The 25,125-nt window shown below is 36.3% G+C and overlaps 1 protein-coding gene across 2 annotated transcripts in view; it reads right to left on the reverse strand.

Annotated features, from left to right (window-relative positions):
• DMD (dystrophin) overlaps positions 1 to 25,125 on the reverse strand; it is a 1,160,174-nt gene that overhangs the window by 781,018 nt on the left and 354,031 nt on the right. For both annotated transcript variants that reach the window (XM_059491405.1, XM_059491401.1), the window contains exons 3-6: positions 11,161 to 11,253; positions 10,185 to 10,262; positions 7,158 to 7,250; positions 251 to 423 (exon numbers count right to left, since the gene is read on the reverse strand). In XM_059491405.1, the coding sequence (XP_059347388.1) occupies positions 251 to 423; positions 7,158 to 7,250; positions 10,185 to 10,262; positions 11,161 to 11,253 (437 nt within the window). The remainder of the gene's footprint in view (positions 1 to 250; positions 424 to 7,157; positions 7,251 to 10,184; positions 10,263 to 11,160; positions 11,254 to 25,125) is intronic.

Below are 25,125 nucleotides of genomic sequence, written 5' to 3' on the forward strand. Positions count from 1 at the left end.
TTGGTATACAGACTGAAATTCCAGAAAAGGATCTGAGCTGTTGATATTTGGTTGTGTTGTGAAAAGCTCTCCCTCCATGAGAGGATTTAGTAGGACACAAAACGCAGCACCCAGGTCAAAGCAAAGAGTCAGTCATTTAAAAGCATGCTGAAACACCCACAGAGGAAGCAGCTAAACCCCACACACAACAGACAGACTGCCCTCAAGCCCTGTACAGCCATCTGTCGCAGTGAAAAGCTGCTTTTCCCACCTGTGGCTGTGGAGGAGAGCGTTGAAAGCCAATCCATCAGACCAGCTCGTGGTGAAATTGGTAACGTTGACCTGCGGGTACTTGCGAGTCGATTGACGGACCCAGCTCAGCAGAATCATCTCACTGTTTGTCTGCTGCAGCCCAGCCATGATGTTCTTCATTACATCTTTGACCTGCAATAAAAGACAGAATTTGATAAATGACTGAACTTATTAAAAGCTGACTCTTATTTTTCCTGAAATGAAAAACCTTCAGTTAAATAAGTTTCAACCCTAAAGAAAAACTGCTAAGTAATTAAAGAACATACTTGTTTTCTCAATATAATGGCAGCAATCAATTCTGAATGCTTAAAGACACCAGCTACTGACATGTATGAATTCATTCATCCCTGTGCCACAGGTGAAGCAGGGACAGAGAAAGCACATTTGTTAGCATCACTTGTGGTAACAGAGTTCTTTCAAACTAAGTATTTCTCCTTGTGGTTTTATTTGCTGTGGAAATACACCCTTAGTTAATTTGATACATTACAGCAAAATTTGATAAAATGATTAATAGCATAAACTGTGCATCGTGTTTTTGACTTAAAGGTGCAAAATGCATTTGCATACATGCACTTGGATGAAAAGTCAATTTATTTCATGCATTAAAAGAGTATTGCATATGTTTCAATTTTATTATTTTAATGAAGTTAATATTCCTTTTTTCACTAGAGAGAGTTTACCAATCTACAGCTATTATTTTACAAAAAGCCTAAAGACTTTTATAAATATTATCCTGGAGTTTGACATAATGCAGTAGATTTTTTATTTCCTGTCAATTTCTCTACTAGTTAAAGAGCACATAAAACTTCTATTAAGAATTATTTTCCTGTAAAGTAGCACCTTTTAAATAATTTCTTTCCCCATACATCTTTTAGAATAGCAGCTCTTTTAAATTGTTCCCTAAGATATAATTTAACTATAAAGATGCTTATTGCTGCTTATTCACTTAGGGAATATTGCATTTCATTATCATTTTCCCCTTGAATTCCTCTGCTGCTAGTAGTGTAAGTCATTCAAAGAACAATATTCATGCAGAATCTATTTTATGATAAAGTGTGGACCACTTTGAAACTGTAAAGATTGTAAGATAATACGCAGAAGCTGCAATCTGAAAGAACAGTCAAGAAAAACAATGACAATTCATTACTGTGACATAGTAGAAAAAAACAGAGAGAACCTTTTAATGCTGAGTACAGTAAATTGCTCACTAGTTTCACAGTAATTAATTCAATCATTGGATTTTGTGAAGATATAAATTACTGAAACAACATTTTGGGTTTAGGTCTCAGATGCATATTGACCAAAGAGTATCAGTGCCCTAAATTTTCCTTTTGAGCCTTAGGTGTAAACTTTACATTATATGTTATTAATTTCTAAGATGGAAGGAAAAATTTATTCTCTAAATTTCATGGGACATGTTCCTGACTTCAGTCTTAGGTTTTAATTTGCACCAATGAAAATTAATATAAATTCTGTCAGATAAGAATAGTTTTATTGTTGTTTCCATTTTTACATCAATATATACTCTTTATACTTTTATATACTCTTTATTTTTGCTTCATATGTCTGAGTGGGTGTTTTGCATTTCTTGACATTTTTAACATCTTTACTTTTGAGAGGTGCCAAAGTTGATTTACATAATGTAGCAAGAAGCTGAGATTTGGCCTCTGTATTCCCAAGCACCTTCACTACTATAAAAATACAGAATCTTGGTTTTTTTTTCCAATAATCTGGATGCTGAAAAAGAATAAAACTTTTGCAATTAGCATCTGTTGCACCAAACATAAGCAATGAGAAAGACTGGAAAATACTAAAGTTATGGAGACTTGTCCAAGCTAAGATTTCATTGTTCATTTTGTTTTTTATCATATGCTTATAGATTTTTCTGAATATCATAACTTCTGAACAATACAACACACATTTGCATTAAAGGATAATTGAATATCAGGAACACCATATTTAGAAATAGTTCATAACACAGATTATGTGTTTGAGCTGATATCAAAGAGAAAGGAGCTATGTCTATGAACAGAGATTATTAGACAAAATTAGTAAAAAAATGGGCCATCATGAAGGAAATTATTCAGAAGAAGCCAGGTAATAAGTCCAAATACAGCATTTGTTTTTACTTTTCCATAAATGAGTACAAAACAGCTTCAATCTCACCTTGTTGAGTTAAATATGCTTACAGTTGATAAAGTTTTGCTTTTCTTCTCCTGTATTTCTTTGCAACAATAAAGACTGTTAAATTTATGATTTTTTGTAACATCCTAGGGAGAGTCAGACATTTAAAATAACAGAGTAAAAGGGTCTGACCTCATCCTGAATGCTGAGGCCCCTTCCTCTTCAGTGAGAATCCACTTCTACAGCTGGAGCCACCCTGTCCACCTGAGTGTCCTGAGGGGCATTTCCATCCCATCCCATCCCGCCTGGCACCTTGGCAGCACCATGCCACACCTGCAGCACAGCACCACCCTGTCTGCAGGATGGCTGGGTCCTGAAGCAGGATCAGTGCCTGAGCACAACGGTGCTGGCTGATATTCTGGTGAAAATGAAGCTTTTTGAAGGCTCCTTGGCTAAGATGTACTGCTGGAAAAGTGGCACACAGAGATGTGTTCATGTCAGCCTGAAGAGCTTCCAGACAAACTCCCTCAGCATCCAGGCTCAAATGCTGCAGCTATTTCAAAGTGCCTCTGCTTCTTGCTGCCAGGTGATGAGTTGACCTCTGCTACCCATTTCTTTTTTACCTCTCCTTTCTAATGCAGTGTATCCTGGCAGGACACAAAGCTTTCAGGTGTAGGAAACTCTGACTTCCAGAGAACAGATATTCTTGCTCTTCCTGGGGAATGGACATGTGCTATGGCAAAAGGAAAAGATTACATTTTGATAGAAGGGGGAGGAAGGACAATACAGACATCACTGAGATGGCTTCAGAAATGCCAGGCTGCCCGAAGGAAAGCTGTGGACGGAATGAGAGCACTGCTGTTCCTGTCACCACATGAAGACAGTGGCCAAAAGCAGCACAGCCAGCCCTGGCTCACAGCACCAATGGACCTTTGATCTTCCCACTGCAGGGCCATGTCCTGGAATCTGGGCATGTGTTGCTGTGTGTGGAAGATGAAAAGGAACACAGCATGATCCCAGGCTCACACCACATCCCTTTCACCTAAAACCAACACTCAGGCATGTAACATTTTATAAGACTGGCACTTAGCTTCAGTATGCCAGACCCTAGAAAAGAGGGAGGGAAGAAATAATCTGAAAAGAAAACTGTTCTCAAAGCAAGAATTTTTAGGAACCTTACATCTCTCTGACAGAATCACTTAGCATTTTTTACTTGCTAGATCTCAAGTTTTCTGACTGCATAGATTACATTTTTATAGCTAGAACCACTAAACTCTTTCCAAGTACATTTGATAGAACATTTTTAAGGACATTTTCATAGATATTCAAGACACCTATCAAAGTAAAGGATATTCTTTGTTCATTGATTCAAGGAGGATTGACAGAAGCATTTCATTTCCATAATCAAAAATCAAAATTAAAATGGTAATTCATATTAAAATACTGATGTTCACAATAACCCTGATGCTTTTAGTAAGTCTCCAAATGAGGCTGTCAGGCTGTTGAAATACTCCCCTCTGAAATATTTTCCTTATGCATAGATCTATTATTTTATTAATTTTTTTTAAAAAAAGTCAAGACTTGGGCCACATTTTTTGCTAGGGGTTTTCTTTCATGCTTTACATGAAAATAAGTTCAATCCTAAAAACATAACACTTTACACACTATCATATAGAATGTTTTCCCACTCTTAAAGGAGTTCATTAAATATAACAGTTCAAAAATTAAATATAACAGTTCAAAAATTAATAGTTTTTACTTAAATGTTAATGCTGTAATGAGGCTGGGATCACAGAGCTGGGAGAAAGAGGGCAGCAGCTTCAAGGAAACAGAATCTGATGGATTCAGTCCCATAAAGAGCTTTGGGAGCAGGTGCTAAACTCAGAACAATGGCTCAATTTCAGGTAAAATTTTAATAATAATCTGAATAAAACAGGCTATATAAGAACACAATTACCACAGGGGATACAGAAAGCCATATTTCCACCATATTTCCAGTGCTCAGATGCACTGCCTCTACCACCTCAACCCCTGCCTCTCCTCAATGGGACTGCTGATATCCATTTGGATTGTTACTTGTCACAGTCATAGTTTCTGGAAAAATCCCTTCGCCCAGGATCCTTCTCCTGGGAAGTTGAGAAGCCTCAGAGAAAAGAGAAAACAATATGATCTCATTTGCTTCTCCTGTGTTTTGCTGCTTTGGAATGTGTTTGGAGATTGTTTATCCAACAGGTGATTGTTCCATTGATTTCATGTGAGTTGTTTTGACTCATTGGCCAATCAGGGCCAAGCTGTGTTGAGGCTCTGGAAGAGGTCACGAGTTTTCATTATTATCTTTTAGCCTTCTATCTGTATCCTTTCTGTATTCTTTAGTATAGTTTAGTATAGCATTTTTAATATATTATAGTATCTTAAAATAATAAATTAGCCTTCTAAAAGAACATGGAGTCAGATTCATCATTCCTTCCTTGGTTTAGGAGCCCCGCAAATACAATAGGTACTGGCATTGTTCCTTTCAAGCATCTTTCTTTTACCATCTCTTTTCTTAAACTATTTTTCTACAAAGAGATTAAAATTTTTGTGAGACCATCACACTGTCATATGTAAGTATAGTTGTGCCCTTATGTGGTCCTGGCTGCAGGACATGAAACTGGAAAAGCTTCTTTCCTGTTCATCTACAGCAACACAAGTCTTCACACCAACAATAATCTCATGTCTTCACGTTGCTTTTTGTTTTAGATGTAGAGAGATGAATTTCCTCTAAGTGACTCTTCTCAGGGTCTGCAAAAGCAAGACTGCACCAAATAACACAAACTACATGAACATGCACTAAATCAAATAGCTTGTGTATTCCTATTCATTTGTCTTTAGGCCTTCCACAGACCACAAACAAATGTGGTAGTCTTGGTATTTTACCAAGATGAGACAAGTGGCAGATAAGTTTGGTGGCCCTGACTCTGTATTAACAACTTATTTTGTTTCCAGCTGCTTCTTGCCAGGGACAATCTGGGATAGGGAAACCAACAAGAATTTGGAAGAAGAATTTTTTAAGAAATTTACAGCTTTGTGTCACCATAAGTCCTGTCAGTATGTAAGATCATACCTACCTATAAACAGGGCAGAAAAATCACAAATATATTCTAGATCATGCAATTAACTTCAAAATTTGACAGAAAATCTGGAAAATAATGGACTTTCTCCACAGAGCTGTAAATAAGCAAATTTACTTTGAACTCTTCCAATACTTTGAGGGAAATAGGAAGCAAACTAACGGCTCTGAGTGTTTTGGGTTTTTTTTAAGGAGAAATGCCAAAATATAATTTTTTTTTTAATTAATCATAATTTAGCAACAACAACAATGTTATTATTTAATAATGGGTTCTTGTTTTCAATCAGGTTTTAGCTACTCTTTAGAAAAAAAACCTAAAATTGAATTCTAGACAAATTGGAATCTTATTTACAGAAATTTAAATACCTGTCATCACAGGTATCACCAGGCTCAAGATGAAGCTTGAAATGTATCATTTTTGCACTGCTAACAAAAGTTTTTTGGTTTTTACATGGCTGCTGTCAAAAAGCTCATCAGGCTACACCAGAACCTGTGTCTTCTGTGTGTCTGTGCAAGTACATGTAAAAAGGAATGGTGGGAATCATTGAAAAGAAATTAGTAAGTACATAGCTAATACTAAAGCACACCTTTAACACTGCTTCAGGATAAAATATGAAACAACAAAATATTAATTTGAACATGATTAGTCACCTCAGTCCATAATTTATTCAAATTAAAACAGAGTGATTCAAGGGTTTTTGGTAAAAGTTGTATAGCTAGGTATCATATTCCATCTGCTCTTAATAAGCAATTTAGACCAATTTTATGCAATTAAACTAGGAATATTGAAGCAGAGACAAAGGAAGCAGTGAGTTAACAATCTGCAGCTTTTCTCTGTTGCTATTGTCCTGTAAAATGAGAATAAAATTGTTCCCTACTCAGATGAAGGATACACATTTTTGATAAGAGTGCTTCAGTTTTAAAGTCTTTTAAGCTTTGTTTCCCACCACCTTTTCTTTTTATTCTATAAAACACTTGTGGATTATTGCTTGGGGAAAAGAGAACACTATGGACAGACTCTTAGCCCAGATTCATACGAACACATGGATTCAGAGCTTCTAGATGATAGATCTTTTTGAATTTTGATTTTACTGTCATTTCAGAATTTTTTTAGTTAAGTGTCCTCATCTACCATGCTGGTTTTTATGTGATCCATTTCATATTTCTCCAAAGAGAAAGGAAGCTAAATGAGCCACATCTGCTTCAATAAATAGGCAGTCTAGCAGCTTTTTAATGTTCTAAAAATAATTCTTGGCAGGATGGGTCAGCAGCAAATAGCAAATTATGTGATTATTTCATTAAAATGGAGAAGTCACTCTTTCTAAGATACCAAAAAGAAATCCACACTGGGTTTGTCTATCCATTTTTTTAGGTTAACTCATATATATCATCTTGCAATATCTGTGATATTACAAAAAAAGTAAAAAAAAAAATCTGTTAATCCTGTAAAAACTATTTTTTTCTTAACATTGTCAATATCCTTGATAATATGTTAGCAGACTGCCATAATATTTGCTGATTTAGCACATTGCAGTGTCTATGTTTACTTTGTAGGTTGTTGCTAGATAACAATGGAGAAAAGATCAGTGGAGTAAAGGTATTTCGTCAGGAAGTAATGAGCAGTGCCACTCACCTGCCAGTGGAGGATTATATTCCAGATCAAACCAAGGGTCAGCTTATGATTTCCATCCACAATATCTGAGCTCCCTATATTTACCAAATCAACCTATTATAGAAAGAAAAAATAATTGTTAAATATTAATAACAAGCATAAGAGGCTGGAAGGATATGAAGGAATAGGCTAAGGTAAATCTCCCATTTCTTTTCTGTTGTTCCATAAACATACAACTCACATTTTATAAATGGAACAATTAATGTTCTGGGAAAAAAAACAGCAGTGATCTGGTAGGAGTTCCTATTATTCCAGTTACAGCATGTTGTGAACCATAAAATGAAAAGCAATAGTTATAATAACTCAAATATTTTTCATATGAAGCTTCTACAATTACAAATCACACAGACAGATAAACTGCTGTACTCTGCTTTGTACTACCTTACATAATATAATTTTCTGAATGTTAACAGACACAAATCTAGGCACTGTAAGAATGTACAAACCCAAGACATTATATATTTAAATTAAAATAGGACTTAATTTTCCTTAATTCAATTCCATAATGTATAAAGAAATATACAGGATGTGCTCTGGCATACAGATAAAGCAGTGATTGTGATCTAGCAAGTCTTTTCCACAACAGTTCATCCAGTAATGTTGTTTTCCATAATTGTATCATGCATTTGCAATTTCATAATGCATCATTATTTACCGCCATGGAATTTTCCTTCCTCCACATGGGAAATGATCCTTCACCCTCCCCCACTTTTTATAGTATCTGAATAAGGAAGCCAAACTCAGGGTTATAAATGGAAAACTATAAGCTGTTCTGCATATTTGGATAGAATTATGACTCTAAAATTGGCATCCTTGCTGTTTCATAGATGCAACTTTTCATGGTCAGAACTGATGTTTTTTATTGCAAAGTGCCCCATTCCTTCACAAACTTCATTCTGCAGTCTCTAGTGCAGTTCTGAAGTTATTTGATGTTGCATCTGCAAATTTAATAAAGTTTTCACCCTCAAAACAAGATGCTTTGTTCTAATTTTTTTTCAATGCATCTATGTATAGGTCATTTTTGCAAACCACAAATCAGATATTTTATCAAGAACTCAAAAACTCTTAAAGAGCTCAATTCTTTAATAATTTGACATTTTGCAGTAAAAGCACATGAGACTGGCTATCTATTCTAACCATCAATGTCTTGGAACATATCCCTAAATGGAATTTAGACTTCACATGCTAAATTTACAATGGAATCCCCTGCAGCAAGTGGCACCCTACAATTAGAGTTTATTAGGGCAGTGCCTGGGTATTCTACAGACCAAATCCATTCTTGGACGGGGAAGCCTGGACGCACAGAGCCCACATCTGTTTTACTGAAGCAGAGGAACATTGCCCAGCTTGCCAAAGACAGGTCTAAGGCTGTACTGGGGAAAACCCCCACCCCTCACATCCCCCATGGGCCTCCCTCAGTAATTTCACTTTCCTACGGGAAGAAAAATACTGTGAAATGGATTGACTGGAAGCAGCAGCATTGTTCAGTGTTACCACCCAGAACCTCAGAGCAAAGATGGAACATATCAGCAGAAAAATCTGGACTAGTCACAGGCTTTAATTCACTTTAGAACCATTGATTTTGCATTCTTGATGTCCCAGAGAAATAATTTGTCAAAGTATTGAAGCTTAAGGAAGCTATTTCAGAACCAGGTCTTTTGCTTTCATACAAGACACGGTATATCTTTACATGTACTGTACCAATTTTTACATAGTTTATAAGGTTTTCATTACATGGATATAATGGCCACTGGATGACCACTTCACTTTCTAAAACATTGTTTCTTCTTCTAACTTCTAAAATTGGAATACTCTGTTTTCTTCCCAGATTTGAAAGGGACTTTCCAGATTTGTGTTCTGGAAAATAAGTGAAGAATAAAACCAGTGGGTTTATTGGAAAGGTACTGAGTACTTCAAAAATTATTTTCTATGACTTTTGTAGCCAGTTATGCAAGCAAAACCTTCTTGTATAGTGTAAAATAATGTACTGATGATTTTTTTCCCAATAATGTCAAATGTTGCACATTTTGAACAATTAGAAACTTTTCCTTCTATTTATTTACATCAAATACCATTAAAAAAATCAAGCTGGAGGTCTTTATGTCAATCTTGTAGGGTCACTTTCATTTATGTACAAATCTTTAGGTGGATTACCTTAAATTTATAAAATCAATAACTTCATTCAGCACTTGAAATCAAGCATTACTGACCTCCTGCAGCTATCAAGAAATCCAATATAATATACAACACAGAATACAGATATAATATAATATACAACACAGAATCTTTGTTTTGTCACCTCTTACTTTTAAGCAAGTGTTATGTGTTTTTTTTAATTTATTTTTGACGAGAGTTATGATAAAAATAGTGGGCACACAAAATGTCTGCTAAAATTATGGGTCCATTAGAATGCCTGCATAAGGAAGATAACATGAGAATATTTACTCAAGAATGATTCACAGGATACTGGCTTGAAAAATCAATCTTTACAAAGTAGAATTGAAAGTGATATTGATATGATTAGTGTTTTGAATCATGAGAGACAGTTGCCTTTGAAACTTAATTAAATATTGTAGGAAAAGTCTTGGGTTTTCAGGGTTCATAATTGTCAGAGATTGCGAGTAAATATTTTGATAGGAAGCATCTGGTAATCACCTATATCTGACTTCTTGTATTTAACTTTTTAAAATTTATTTTATACATCATTCATTAGAATAAAATCATGCAGGTTGATCTGGCTTCAGACAGCACCCATTACAGATATATTAGCCAAACTTCACTGGGAGTGGATTTTAAACTCCTTACAACACATTTGACCCTGATGTTGAATGGGAAAGTATCCAATCCACATTGATAAACCTGCTTTGACTCTATAGAAGTTCTCTTTAGTGCTTTTATACTATGGACCAAGGTGTTTGATTCAACACCTAAAAAGCATTTTGTGTGCTGTCTACAGGCTGTTCTGAGCCTGTCTGGCTGAATACTTACATTATTTCTCTGCAAAAAGTGGATTGCTTTGTTGACATTGTTCAGAGCATGAACTTTTGTGGAGCCCTTTTCTTTTGCCTACAAAGAAAATAAACCAAACTTTACTGTGCATAATCAGAATGTAGAGTACACTATATGTAGCTCACATCTTATATTGCACCTGTAGTTTTCTATTTCATAAATTTATGAGAATATAATATCAACATACACTGAGATTATGCAGCTACTAACATGAAATAAAGTTAATTGTGAAACAAACTGGATCCACAGTTAGAAGGTAATTTTCAGTGAAGGAATCATTAAAATGCATATAAAATTAGCTCATTCTAGATTCTTTTTATCATGATTAGTTGTCTTCTGCATGGCACAATTTAAGAACATTGCTATGGCAACTAAACAGATAAGCATCAGTTTGTGTAATATTTATGTACAAGTGCATTATCTCTGGATTTTGATCCTCAGTCTCCCACCCTTCTTATGAGAAGATGCTGTAGTTACAAATTCCAACCAGGAAAATAAGAGAAGGCATTAAAAAAATGTGTGTGACTGTCACTTTAGAATTTCCAGGTTAATAAGAGCTAGCAGTTCTCTCTTTTCAGACAAGTACAATCAGAGAAGATGGACCATATGTATGACATTAGAAAACCATTCTAATTCTACCCATTAAATTCTATTCCAGCTAAAATCCAGATATCTAAATGAAACCTGCCTCAGCCCTGTTTCTCAGCGCCACACTTAGTAAGTGCATCCAATAAAGCAGAATATTTTCATTTCAATTATAGGCCTTGCAAAGTGGTATTGTCTAATACAACTCTCACAAGGTTTCCTCAACTTCAAATTAAACTGAAACCTAATCAGACCCCTAAAATAGTTTCCACATGCCCTCATGAATGGATGAAATTAGTGAACATCAACTACTACAATTATCACAACTTTAAGACTTCAATACACAGTAAATGTGTTACAAAGCACTTACAAGTTTTTGGCCTGTAAGGCATTCCAGGAGCTCCAGAAGTCTTCGTCCATCTCGAAAATCATTAAAAAGGTCTTCAATGTGACGTCTTCCAAACTGAAATGAAACAATCCCTCTGGTTAGCTCAAATGCCAAAAATAATAACTAAAAAAAGACCAGAAAGCTGTAAAAAGCCAGTGTCAGAATATAAATGGAATGTAGGACACAAAGTAAAAGAGGAAAACACATTTAGTCTCACAGGATTCTTACACATATATCTGTCCTAAACAGGGCTCTATTGTTTAAGAGACAATGACACTTTATTTCAAGTACATGTCATTATTTCAAACAAATAAACCAGAAATAAATACTAACATATCTAGAAAACAAAGAAGACTTGCCAATCGAGGTGCAAATCAGGAAAAAAATAGGAAAATAAAAAAAAAAAAAAAAAGAAAAAACAAGAAAAGAAACAAGAAAAAAAATACACTGGAAGTGATATAAAATTTGAGTGCCTAGTATGAGCTCAATGTGTCAGAAAAAACACTGGAAGTACACAGAGAGAGATGAGCCAGATGTATACTAGTCAGGATCATAAAAACAGATGTATGTTCATAGGCCATGGAATTGTACTGGATTGTGGCCTTATTTCTTTAAGGGGCTGACAGAAAACTCACATTTTGTACTTAGAATCAGTGAAAGATGAAAGGAAATACTTGTGATTTTTTCCCCATGCGACAATGTTAAAAAAAAAAATCACTCTTTCTAAAATTCAAACCAAGTTTCTGATCTGATGCTTTGACTAAAGCACGAAATATTAAAATATAGGCATATTTTTATAGTCTAGTCACCGAGCAAGTTTTATGCGCACCTATGAATTTTTAGATATTTTAGTATGTATGAGAGCTATTGAGAACCACAATAAAAAGTAGTGATTATTTTGTGCCATGCAAAATAATTTCACATGTCCACATTTTTTCTAATTTGTGAAGTTTGATGGATGCTTTGATTGATTTGAGAGCAAGTGTCTGTATTCTAATTTTCTAGCATTGATGCCATGATGACCTATATTGCACATCTTCCATTTTTACCACACAGCAACGTAAAATAGAGAGTCTGTGTTATAGAGAAAACATTTGCTTTCCTGTCAACAATGTTGTTCTGGTATTCACTGAAACCCTCATTAGAGCTGGGAATTTTATGAAAAACATATTTTGTTAGGAAGTACCTATTCCTTTGGAAGGATATTTGAACAGAGGAGAGAATTAAGGACATTATTCAGCTTGAAATTATTTTTTTTTCTTCAACACATAGTTACTGGTACAGCACTGACTTGAGTGTATTAGCTATTTTCCAATGATCTTTCTCTCTGACTGCTCTTCTGAAGCAAAAGCTCTTTTCAATCCCTTCAGTTTTTGCTAAGGCCTTGTTTCTCTTTCATGCAACAAAAAAATCCACAACACCACAAATTTTCTGCAGGAGTGGGAATCCTTGTTTTCTAGTCAGTTTTCACACCGTGCACAACCCATTTCGACTAAGCTAATTTCTATTTAATACACATAATGCCACTTTATTTAATATCTGAAAGCCAGTACTGAACATATGCACATATGATTTACTTGCACTACTCAACACCTTGAATTATCTGTTTAAGTAATAATGCCCAGAAACTGTATTTCCTGCCTCATATTTAGTATGTGAAATAGTTATATATGACTGTTTTACATTATGGGATAAAAAATCATGTTCATGCCATTATGTGAGTCAAGTCATGTACAGAATTCCTGAATCTGTAGGACAAAGTTAAAATTAAAACATGCAACTAAATCAGAGACCTTATTTTGTTCCTAATCTTGCAGAACAAAAGTCATTTTTGCAGAGGGAAAACAGAAGATCTATGCACTTTAAGGGAGCTTTTTCAAATTCTTTAGGAAGTTGGAGTGATCAATAGGTCCTTCTGTAACACTGTGAAAGAGTTGTGCCCATAATACTACTGGATTTCTCTGGGAATATGAGCACAATGACATTTTGACAATAGAATACAATTATACTGGTTTGTATCACACAGGAAAAACAAAACTGGCCTTCATAACTCCCTGTGTCTCTGTCTTTCCTTCTTTTTTTCAGCATTTAATGTATTTATAACTTTTATGTTGAAATCAATCTAGGCAGTCAAAACTTCTGCTTAACAAATAATATGTTGCTTTGGGGTGTGTTTTTTTGGTAAAGATTTTAGAAAGAAGATAAAGACACAGCACAGTATTATCACCAGCAGGACATTAATTACAAGCAAACCTTAAACCAAAAGTTCCATTGATTTTTTAGTGTCTTGGAAGTATACCTTCCATTAATCACAACTAAAAATACACTAAGGCACCCTACACTACTGCCGCACATATCATTTTAAACCTGAGGAAAGTTGTTTTTCTGAAAATGGGGTAATTATGTCTCCTTCCTCAAACAGATTGAATGTCTTAACTGGATCAGCATTGCAGTAAGTCCTGAGATACACAGGACTCAAAGTTGCATCAGGTAAATTTATTGTGTCATTGGAAAATGTCTGTTAACTCAAACTTTTGAAAACAGAGAAAAACCAAGAGTGGCTTGCCAAACAAATACCTAGTCATTTGTTATACATTCTTGCTGAAAATAGGATTTTTAAAAAACTTTTTTAGGTTGTGACCTAAAACCACTGCTCTTTACCTATGAGAAATGAAATGTTCAGAATACTCTCCTCTACCATTTGTTACACGTGTTGATTTATTACTCACCCTATATTACAAACTTATCCAAAATCTATATTTCAAGAATCCCCAGAAAAGTTCCACCTGAGTTGTTGGTTCTCACTCAATTGTCTTTCTCCAACACCACAGTGATGGGAGAGATGGGAGAAACAAGAGAGTACAGGACACAGGAAGGACTAAAGATATTTGATGTATAGAATATGGTGACTTTTCACCAGAAGCAGAAATTCCTTTCTAGAGGTAGAACAAAATTAAAATGTAAGATAAGACTTTGTTCTGAATTACTAGAAAGAGGAGGGATTAAGTACATATATATATAATTTTAGTTTACTGTCTTTGAGTGAAATAAAGATGAAAACAAAAAGTTTCTTGGTTAACTGATAGAGCTGTTGGCTGCAACTGCTTATCTTTACACAATACATAGGGACCTGAAGGAAATCCAAGGCATCTCTTTTAAAAGAAAATTACCAAAAAAAACCCCCATGATAGATACAGGAAGATAAGATTCCTGATTTATTGTGGATTTAATTAACCTTACAACCTAAAGAATGACTGAGGAAATTAATGCACAAATTACACTGGTATGGTAAAAAACCCCAAAACCACCCTACACTACACCATGGTCAACTACATAGGATGTGGTCTTAGAACTATGTAGTACTGTACAAGTAACACGTGAGGAAAATGTGGAATTTGCAGTAAAGGCTTCCCCCAGGTGTTGTAAGGGAGTGAAACATACTTAGAATATTCCATGTAGTAACTCAACTGCATGTATATATTCTTGAAAGCTTTCAGAATTAAGAAGATTAAAATTATATCTCTGAAGTGTTCTAAACTCAGACAGGAACTGAAATAATTTAATACCAAAGAACATTACCTACAAACCACAAAATCTGGTGAAGAAGAAAAAAAAAAAAAAAAAAAGGAAAATCAGGAAATAGACAGAAACCAATTTTAATAGATAACTGCAGATGTAAATTTTTTGGTTCGAATACATTTAGGTGTCTCAAAACATCAAAGCTGTTCCTCCTTATCTCACTGCTATCTACGATCATTGTCATTCCTGTGTTCTTTCCAAAGACTCTATAATAGACCTCATTGTCTCTATGTAAATTATACAAATAAATTTTATCAAACAACTAAATTATTTAATCAGCTTATTCATCAGATACATTAAGGAGGAAGCTAATATTATGGGAAGTATTACATGAAAAGCTGGTGTTCTGTGAAAAGCTCTCTATTCAGAGATACATGCAAGTCAGTAATTATTTAAGAAATACAGAGAACATAATGAAATAATTAAAAAATAACTTGCCCAGAGAAGGCACAAATACATCTGTTCATAAACATTTGCTTTCCAAGGAGTTAAAGTTCAAAAAAAAATTGATTAGCATAAAGCTCTTAGCAGCTTTATATTTTAGAACAAATTAGCAGAGGCAAATTCTTCATGAAAGGAAAGTTGAGCAAAGGGAAAGGAAACAGGAAGGGGAGAGCTGGAAAAAGAGAGGAAAAGAAAGGAAGAGACAGTGATTAAGAACAAATGTTGAGGTTTAAGTGGGACCATGGAGAGGACACGAGGAAGTGGGATTGAAAGCATATCTCAACCCTAGAGGCACGGCTGCAGGAATGGCAGGGAAAAGCAACCACAAATGGGGTGCCTTAAGGAAAATTGTTGCTCCAACTTCCAGGGAACAGTTTCCCAGGCAGAGTTGAAGGGCTGGTTATATTACTGACTCCATGGAAAGTAGTCCTAGTCCACTTCTATGATGAAGTGGGGAATCTTGTGATCAATATTAGAGGGCCCTGCCCAGTCAGGTGGAGGAGAGGGATAACCAGGATTACTGGATTGTGTGGATCTGGGGGCCTGGCACATCAGCCCCACACCGGGCACCAGAGAGATCTGTTCTGTTTTAAGCCCAGTTTGTTACTAAGCCCCACACAGCTCGTCACTCACTTCCCCCAGCCCAGCCACACACTGCCCAGGGGAATGGGGTTTGGCAGCCCTTAGTGGGCAGTGAGCAACTGTATCGTGCATCGCTTGTTTTTCTTGGGGTTTATCTGTATGGTCTTTGGGTTTTATTTTTCAAATCTACATTATTACTATTATCGTTATCATTAATATTATTGTCAATTATTAAATTTTCATCTCAACCTACAAACTTCTCCTTTTTATTCTCTTCCCTGTTCCACTGGGAGGAGGAGGGAGTGGGGAGTGAGCAAGCAGCTGCATGGTGCTTAGTTGCCAGCCAGGCTTAAACCACAAGCCATAAATTTTTTCCCACAAACATGAAGGGTAGAAATGTATTTCTATTTCCTAAGGTTCATAAACACACCAAATTTCAAGCAATGAGCCCATAATAACAGCTCCAACAAAATACATGATAACAGAAAACTGGAACACAACTATTATTTGAAGTTCTTTAATGAGAATATATTTTTACTGTTTCCTAAAAATGTCATGTAACAGATACATTTTCACATTTTTTTAAGAAAAATTACAAATGGTAAAAGCTTGGCTGAAGAAGACATCTCTGACTTTTCATTTTCTTTTGCAGACAAATATGCACTTAGATTACACTTTTTGTTTGAGGCAGACTAGACTGTAAGATTATTACAGTAAGACAAGTTGGACGCTATTTCTTCTGCATTTTACAGCATTATTGGCTTATTACTATCATTTCATATTGGAAATCTAGCTACTGAAACCATCAGCAGGTGGAGACAGACAGAGAATATATTGAAAGATAAAATGCACCCTAAAGATAGAGAATTCAAGGTTCAGCATGGCACCAGAAAAAAAGGTTTAAGGTTATACTAGCTGTACATAAGAAAGATCAGCTTACAATAACAGCCACAGAAGCCTTCCAGACTTTTAGGACAGGGAAACAACTGAGATTTGATCTTGGGACAAGACCTCAGACTGCACAAGGGACAGGAAACCTGGACTGCAGAGCCTGGAAGGGAGCTGCACTGCATTCCATCTGTGCCCCCAGCATGCAGGGCTATGGAACAGAGAGGCAGAGGTGCCTGCAATTTGGCGAGGACCTCAGTGTGCTGATTGATAATTAAAAAATTTAAAAGATGAGGTGCAATCCAGAAAGGCAGAAGGATATAAGCCATGAGTCTTTATACAACTTTTTCAAGTAATTGTCTCAAGTTAAGTTTGTAAATCTCTAAATTTTGCTGAGTAGAAGTCAGTATGAAAGAAATTAAAACTCAGTTGGCTCACAGATGTCACCCTTAGTAAGACTTGAAAGAATCAGCCTTTTCTTGCAGTCAAAATATTTGATGTTTCACCCTGAGAAACAATAAAGAAATTATATTGAACTACTCTCAACAGATCTTTTAAGTCAGTTTTAATAAAAGAAGGACTATAAATACTTATTCTTGCTCTGCTAAATATATTAAAAGTTCAATTTCTCTCCCCAACATCCTTGCTTTTGGATTGTTCAATTCTACTGGGAAGTTCATCAAAGTGACTGACACTTTCTTTCATTGATGCTGGATTACTGCTACAGCAGAAAAGGATATTGTCCCACTCCAGAGGGAAAAAAGATGCACCAGGCATTGTTTAATTAGTCCTTAGCTTCATGGACTCATGGGGAGCATCAAACAATGACTTGCCAGCTATTCCATCCTCTCTCCCTTCAGCATTCTTTTTCCCTGTTGGAACACGGATGCACCCTTTGGCTGCAGCTGAAACTCTCTTTTGGCCAGCTGGAGGTCAAACACTGCACAAGAACTTTGCTTCCCTACTGTCAGGGATCCAATCTGTTTCCCAGGCTTTATGGTAAACATCTCTTTTTTTACTCTCTAACCTAATTTGTCAGGGAGATACATAGAGGAGTAACTGATGGGCACCAGTATTTTAAAAAAGACTGCTGCTGACCAACCAGGAGAAATCTGTACTGCCCTCCTCTAGAGAACCCACATTGTCCTCCCAGTCAGAGAACAAAATGTTCCTGTGCCTTTCAACAGAGGAAAACCCACAACACCTGCAGCAGGCCCAGAACACCCAACACTGCCTTAAATAAGGAACTGGGCAGGTTCTACCAATTGTCTGAAGGCAGCTCATGTTCATGGGTAGGACACACTCCCAGGGTAGGAGCTGGTTTCATATACAGACCCTCAAGTTAGGGAATGATACCAGACCCTCCTCATACTTCAGTTCTTGTAAAAGTGAATTTTCCCCTCAGCACAGCCCTTCTATTTTTCTAGTGTCATTACAGCTGCACACACCCAAGTTTCTGAGGAATACTGTGTTATTTTCATTCTAACATTAATCAGAAAATCTCATTTTAAGTGCCAAACATACCCAGAACAGAAACAGAGATGCATTGACAAGCACAATTATGTTAGTATATCTACCCATGTTTCCTTAGGTCCCAGAGATTCACCTCCAAAGTAAGAAATGTGTAATTTTAAATATTCTAAAGGAAACAAAAGTCCTGTTAGGCAAGCAGTGGGTGTTCAAGGTTGGCATCTACTGCATTTCCTTTAAACAATAGAAAGCTTAACAGGGAAACACAAAACAAATCTGGCAGCTGTCTTTTTCACCAGTTTAATCTAGCCAGAAAATGTCATTGAAGCATTTCTTATTTTGTAGCATATGATGCTCAAGGCCATTAAGGACTGGATGACTGGCAATGGCATCAAAAGAAACCTGCTGGAAGTGGGAATGAACATACATCCAGCAAGTTCCTACAAGGTTTGAAAGTGAATTATCAATTCAGCCAAGGACAGCAGCTCTTCTTTTGACAGGACAGCCAGCTTCATGCAATCTAATAATTGACTGCAATGAAGCTGTTTTTCTTTTCAAGTATAAATATAATTATGTTCCCCACTCTGCAAAGAGAGCTATAAAGAAGAAAACTACATAAACTAAAAACTAATTTTATTTATAGTATTATCATAGATGAAATTTTCAGTAAAAGATGGAATGTTAATCATATTTATATGTTTGAGAATGCATGTATTGTTTAAATTTACAGTGTTTAGGCATTTTTGGGGGCTCTAGTGGATAGAGTTTTAACAGCATTTTTAAACACTAGGAGCTGAAAAGATTAAAATGTGGGATTTTTTTGAAAGGAAGAGACAGCCCACTTATAAGTGGAGAAACACAAGCTGTATCTAGCAGATGCCAAATGCAACAATTTTGGCTAAAATTCTCATTTAAGAGAGGAACAGCTCCACAGCAGACTGTTCAATGAATATTTGTTACTCAAGTAATTTTTTTCCCTACACATTATTTTCTGTTATTAGGAAACAGAATAGAAGGGAGTATCATCAGTCTTGATGAAAATAACAAACTTTAGTATAAAACCTCAGAGAGCAGAGTAGGATTCTGAAATTTTTGCCTTTTTCCTTATTTGTGTTTTGATTCTTAGTGAACAGCCTATTTTTTACACTGAGATGCAGGATATGTAGCACATACTGTTTTCCTCACATATGAAGATGCCCTCTCTGACTTAGGACTCTCCTCTTACTGACAGACAAGCTTTAGCAGTATTTTTTCATCAGCTTAGAGATTAAATCTTGTCTACACAGAATATAGAAAGTTTATAAAGGATAAATGGAATTTCAAAATTTTATTTTGGAATCCCTTTAGGTAGATAATCTCATCTTTGAGAATAAATAAAACAAAAACCTCTCCTACTGTCTATATTTGTAATAGGCAAATAGTAAAGCTTCTAAATAGGTGCAACTGTAATCAAATAAGACAAAGCAACAGCAATTTTCATTAATAAGTAAACAGAAAGAACAAATTCCTATTTTTAAAGCACTGGTATTACTTGAAGTGCTATTTAAAAAATGCTATTTAAACAAGAGACAATCTTGCTCAGTTCTCTTTTGCCTAGGATGTAAAAAACAAATGTGATGTGCCATTTGCAGAAAAGCTTTAGCAGGAAACTCAGCTTGACATTACACAATGACTCAAACACTGATAGCTCCATTTGTGTGTTTGGAAAGTGGTGTCACTGCTCACCAAAACTGAGAAAGTACCTTAAATGGACAGCTGGGTAAACTGAGCCATTGTAGCACATCATCCACTTTTTTTTATTAGACATCACTCATTGAGAAAGTGCAAAAGGCATGAGTTCTGACATTTCCTGTCATGCTTCTATGCCCAATAATTATTGGATTGGGTTTTGTTGTTTTATTTTTGTCTTTCATTAACATGCCCTGATGAGGAAACACCTCACTATTATTTGAACAAAAATCACAAATGAATGATGAAAGGGAAGTGAGGTATCACCCAGAAAACAAATAAGTAATGAAATTATGTATTCAGTCTTTTCCAGTGAGCAGTCATCCTGAAAAATAAACACAATTTGGTAGCCAAATAAGAACTAAACTCTCAGCATATCTGAGATAGCACTGTTTGCAAATATTTTTTTTCTCCAAAAGTATTTTCATTGTCTCAGCTGAACCTTTAGCACTGACTGTAAGTGGATGATTTGCCCTCTATCCTTAAGAGTCACAAACATTTAATCAAACTAACAGTATTTCCTGGCACGCACACATAGTCACGCCCTGTCACCTTGTTACATGGAATAGTTAAATTAAGTAAATATTTATTTGAAATATTGCCATTTAAATCTGTAGCAATAGTAAAATCCATGCCACCCCACCTGAGCTGGCTGGTGATCATTTTCACTTGGGCAAAAAGAAAGGCCAGTATTTATTTATTCAGAGTGATGGTTTCTCTATTAACTGATGTTGTGTGTTGAAGCCCAGCTGAGCAGGAGGACTCACTGCATGCACTACAACCAAGAGCTGTTCTGGCACTTCCCCTACAACCACTGTTCTTATTCCCAACAAGCTTGTTTGCAGTAAATTGGATATAAATTTAAATGACATGCTTAAAAGAGCAAGTATACCCCCTCTGCTTGAGCTCAGGCAGGAGTTTAAAATAGATTACTCCTCTTTTTGTTCCCACCTGGAGAAGTCAAGCATAACTTTAGAGACTGAACATCTGCCTATAAAACTACATGGCTAAAAGGATACAGTTTTCCAACAGCATCCATTCCTTGGCTTTAATATTTTTTTAATATATCAACACATATGATTCATTATCTAAATGTGAGAAATTGGTTCCTATTAAAAACCAACAAAAAAGCCAAACAAACCCAATAAATTTTTGAACTACCACAAAAAATCAGCAGTCCAGCAGGTAGCATGCACATACATGTTAAATCACAACTAATTATGGTGGCCTACCAAAAATGATTGTTATATGTGTCCTTTGTAATATCTGGCAATAAATGACAAAGAATCTCAAGGGAATTAATTTAAAACTTGCATTTGTGAATGTGGATCTCCTTTCATAATAAAAATAACAACATAAGATGAATTTCTCTTTAAATGAAATCATTAAAAATTGACTGCAGTAGACAGAATAAGGAAGAAATAATGAGACTTCAGTTGCATTTTCTGTGTTAATAACTTCTGAGTGGCTCTAGAAATGTATTTATCTTTTTTTTGGATTGTACCACATGTAGTGCTCATCAGTTAACTATAGATTGATATATACATAGATTTGCACACATATAACTGATAATGTAGGATTAAATTTTAATCTTAATTGCTTGCATGCCATTCTTATAAAAGTAGGGCAGTGAAAAAAGTAGCCCTCACCCTGAAACCACACAAAGGAAACAGATGACCACCAACCATGCTAGAAATACATAGCAGCAGCCTGAAGACAGTGAAATGAACCAGCACCCAAGAGGCACCACCCATCTGACCATGGAAAACCATTTGTAACACCAGAGCTTGGGGAAGATGATTTTGACTTCCCGAATTGAAGCCCACACAGCTCAGTCTCAGAGACTCAGATCTGCATCCATCAGGGCTCAGTGTGTGCCATGGAACTCACTGTATCATACACCAAAAGCTTCACCAGTGCAGTTCCACATATGCAATGCAGACCTTTCCATCTTCCAAAATCAGAGCCATTTTCTGAAACTGAGAAAAGAGTATCCCCAAAGACATCCCCGAATGCATAAATCAAGGCAGCAAAAGAGAATAGACATGAGAAAAATCTATTTTTCCTCTCAAAAGTTTTATTCAACAATTTTAAAAGAAAACTTTGAGGTGAAGGAGTATTAAAAAAAGACTTAGAGCTGCATTTCTTTTAGAAGAATTCTGGGCAACATCCTCACTGCAGGTGGCACCACCCTGTCCCTGCCATATGCCTATAGAACAGTATCCCCATCATCAATGATGATATTTTGAGCCATGCAAATCCTCACACCGTAAGTGCCCTGGGTGCACAAAGAGGAACCCCTGTGGCATGGGCACCCTCTTCGATTTGCCTAGGTGACTTTCCAGTGGCTGGTCCTGAACAGCCTGCAGGCCCACACATCATTCCTGCCAGAACTAATGCATTAGGGGACACTGCGTCTGACTCAGCACACTCTTCTCAGAATTACTGGGCCTACGGGAAGCAGCTATGCAATCATCACCACAATATATGGGCAGTGTGTGGATGTGATGTATGTAACACGGGGAGGTTACTGTGGGTTACACAATCCATGGGTTCACACAATTCACAGAGTTCACTCAACTGCTGCTGTGAATGTTAATCAGATATTCAGTCTCCAATCCACATCAGGACTAATTAAAAAGTGTTATTTACTGTGGAGTGTAGGCTTGCTCAGGCAACTGCCTGACATTAATCAGCCCTTGAATGCTGGAATTTAAACCAAAGATATGCAAAGATTTTATGAGTAATGCCAGTTTTGTTTAGTGTCACACACTATTAAATCAATGAGGACTAAATGAGCCTTTATTCAAAGATACTTACAAAATAAACAACTGGTTTTCTGCAGTTCATTACTGCTTTCAAAATTTTCTGCTACTGTCATAGTCAGGAAATTTTTCATTAAAGTTGTAGGAAATGTTGCTGGTTTACTCCTACTAAATTATTTAAGCCCCAATGATCTGGGGACAAATGTCACCTTGAGATTCCCATTTTTTCTGGAACAGAAACAAATTTTGTGCAAAATCTGAAGTATTTACAGCACTTGTATTAATTTTCTTGAGTATTGTGGTATTTCAAGTTTAAAGGTCTTTTGTATGAGGACAGATATTTTCATATGTTCTTAGCAATAGGATAAGAGGTAATAATTTTCAACTAAAAGAGAGAACATTTAGACTAGATTTAAGGAAGATTTTCTTTTACAGTTATTCTGGTAAAACACTGAAACAGGTTAAGTGATGGATGCCCCATCTCTGGAAACCTTCAAGGTCACACTGGACAGAGCTCTGACACACATGGTTTACTGGGAGATAGCCCTGGTGGGAACTAGATGACCTTTAAAGATTCCTTCCTATGAGTCTACAGCACTGGAACAGCCTGAGCATAAGTATCATCCTAGAGGGAGTTCTGCTGTGACAGTGTCCTGGTTTCAGCTGGGCAGAGTTAATTAATTTCTCCTCAGTAGCTGTTACAGTGCCGTGTTTTGGATTAGGAATGAGAATGGTGTGGATAACACACTGATGTCTCATTTTTTGCTAAGTCATGTTTATCCTAAGTCAAAGACTTTTCTTTTTGCCTCATGCTCTGCCAGTGAGAAGGTCAACAAAAGAAACTGGGAGGGAGCACAGCTGGGACAGGTGACCCAAAAAGCCAATATTGTCCTGGGTTGCATCCCCAGCAGTGTGGGCAGCAGGTCAAGGGAGGTGCCAAAGGGATATTCCACACCACAGACTATCATGCCCAGTAGGTGAACTGGGGAGAGTTACCCAGAAGAATGGTTGAGCTGGTTTCAGGAAGATGGGGTCTGTAGTGGATTTTCATGTGCTGTAGTTCTAAATAAAGTTTGTGGGAGCATGAACACAAATATTTAAAACAAACTTCATACTTACTACTTTTCAGTTTCACTCAGAAGAATACAAACTTGTGCAGCAACAAATCAGAAAAAAAATTGTAGAATACATAAAAATGATCATAAGTGCAATAATTAACACAGAATAAATAGATTATATAAAGAACACTACAGCAGAAACAAAAATTGTTTCCTGTTTTATAATCATGTTTACTTGCTTTTAATTAGCTCAAATGAATCTACAATAAATTGAGAAGATTTCAGTAATCAATTATGCATTTTGGAATTTAGGCATTTTTTTAATAATAGCTTGCTGTTCATTCAAATATGTGTTCTCATTCTGACATTTTTTGGTTCACTGACATTTCAGGAAAACTATCACAAGAGTTCCAGTGAAAATTAACTTGATTTTGAGTAGACTGTAAATCATTTAAAATTCATACATTTAAATGCATGGGAACCAAATCTTTTGCAGTGCTCTACCTTATGTTAATTAACTCCTCCTCTAAATTACTATAATTTTTATAATCAAAGCTCACAATTTTCAAAATTGAATGGTCCATATGTGCTGCCTTGGCTAAAAAAATATGCTGTTTATACTTCTATTTAGACAGCTATGAGATTATATAGATCTTCAGACTCTTAAAGAACATTTCTTTACACAGCTAAGGACAACCTTAAGATCACCTTTAATGTCCACGTGACTTCACATCCCTGCAGAAAACATGATAAGACTCCCTTCATGGAAAGAGAAGAGTGGATAACTTAGCACTGTGAAAGAGTAGAATCCAGAAACCAGCAGAACAAAGGACTGGTCAGTCTCCCTCCAACAAGTAAAAAAGAACCTTAGAGATATCTAGTTCTGATTCACCTGCTGTGGACAAGGATACCCTTCACTAGACAAGGTTGCTTAGAACCCCATTAAACTTGACCCTGAACACTTGCAGGGATGGACCCTCTACAATCTCTCTGGCAAACCTGTTCCTGTGCCTCACCACCCTCACAGTGGGTTTTTTCCTAATAACTAATGTTAATCTTCCCTATTTAACCTTAAGGCCATTCCCTCTTTGTTAATGGCCTTAAGCCAAAACAGATATTAGGAATGTGACATTAGATATTAGGAATGTGAAATGTGACTTTTCACATGCCCCTGTGAAAAGTTCCTCTCCAGCTTTTCTGCAGGCTCTCCTCAGGTATTGGAAGGCCAAAATTAGATCACCCCAAAGCCTTCTCTTTTCCAGCCCAAACAATTCTCTTAACCTTTCATTGTGGGAAAGGTGCTCCAGCCCTCTGATCATCTTGGTGACTCTCTTTGGACTCCCTCCAACAGCTCCACGCCCCTCCTGTGCTGGGACCCCAGAGCTGGGTGCAGCCCTGCAGTGGGGTCTCACCTGAGCACAGCAGAGGGGCAG

This window comes from Ammospiza nelsoni, chromosome 2 (genome assembly GCF_027579445.1).
Source record: "Ammospiza nelsoni isolate bAmmNel1 chromosome 2, bAmmNel1.pri, whole genome shotgun sequence".
Classification (NCBI taxonomy): Eukaryota; Metazoa; Chordata; class Aves; order Passeriformes; family Passerellidae; genus Ammospiza; species Ammospiza nelsoni.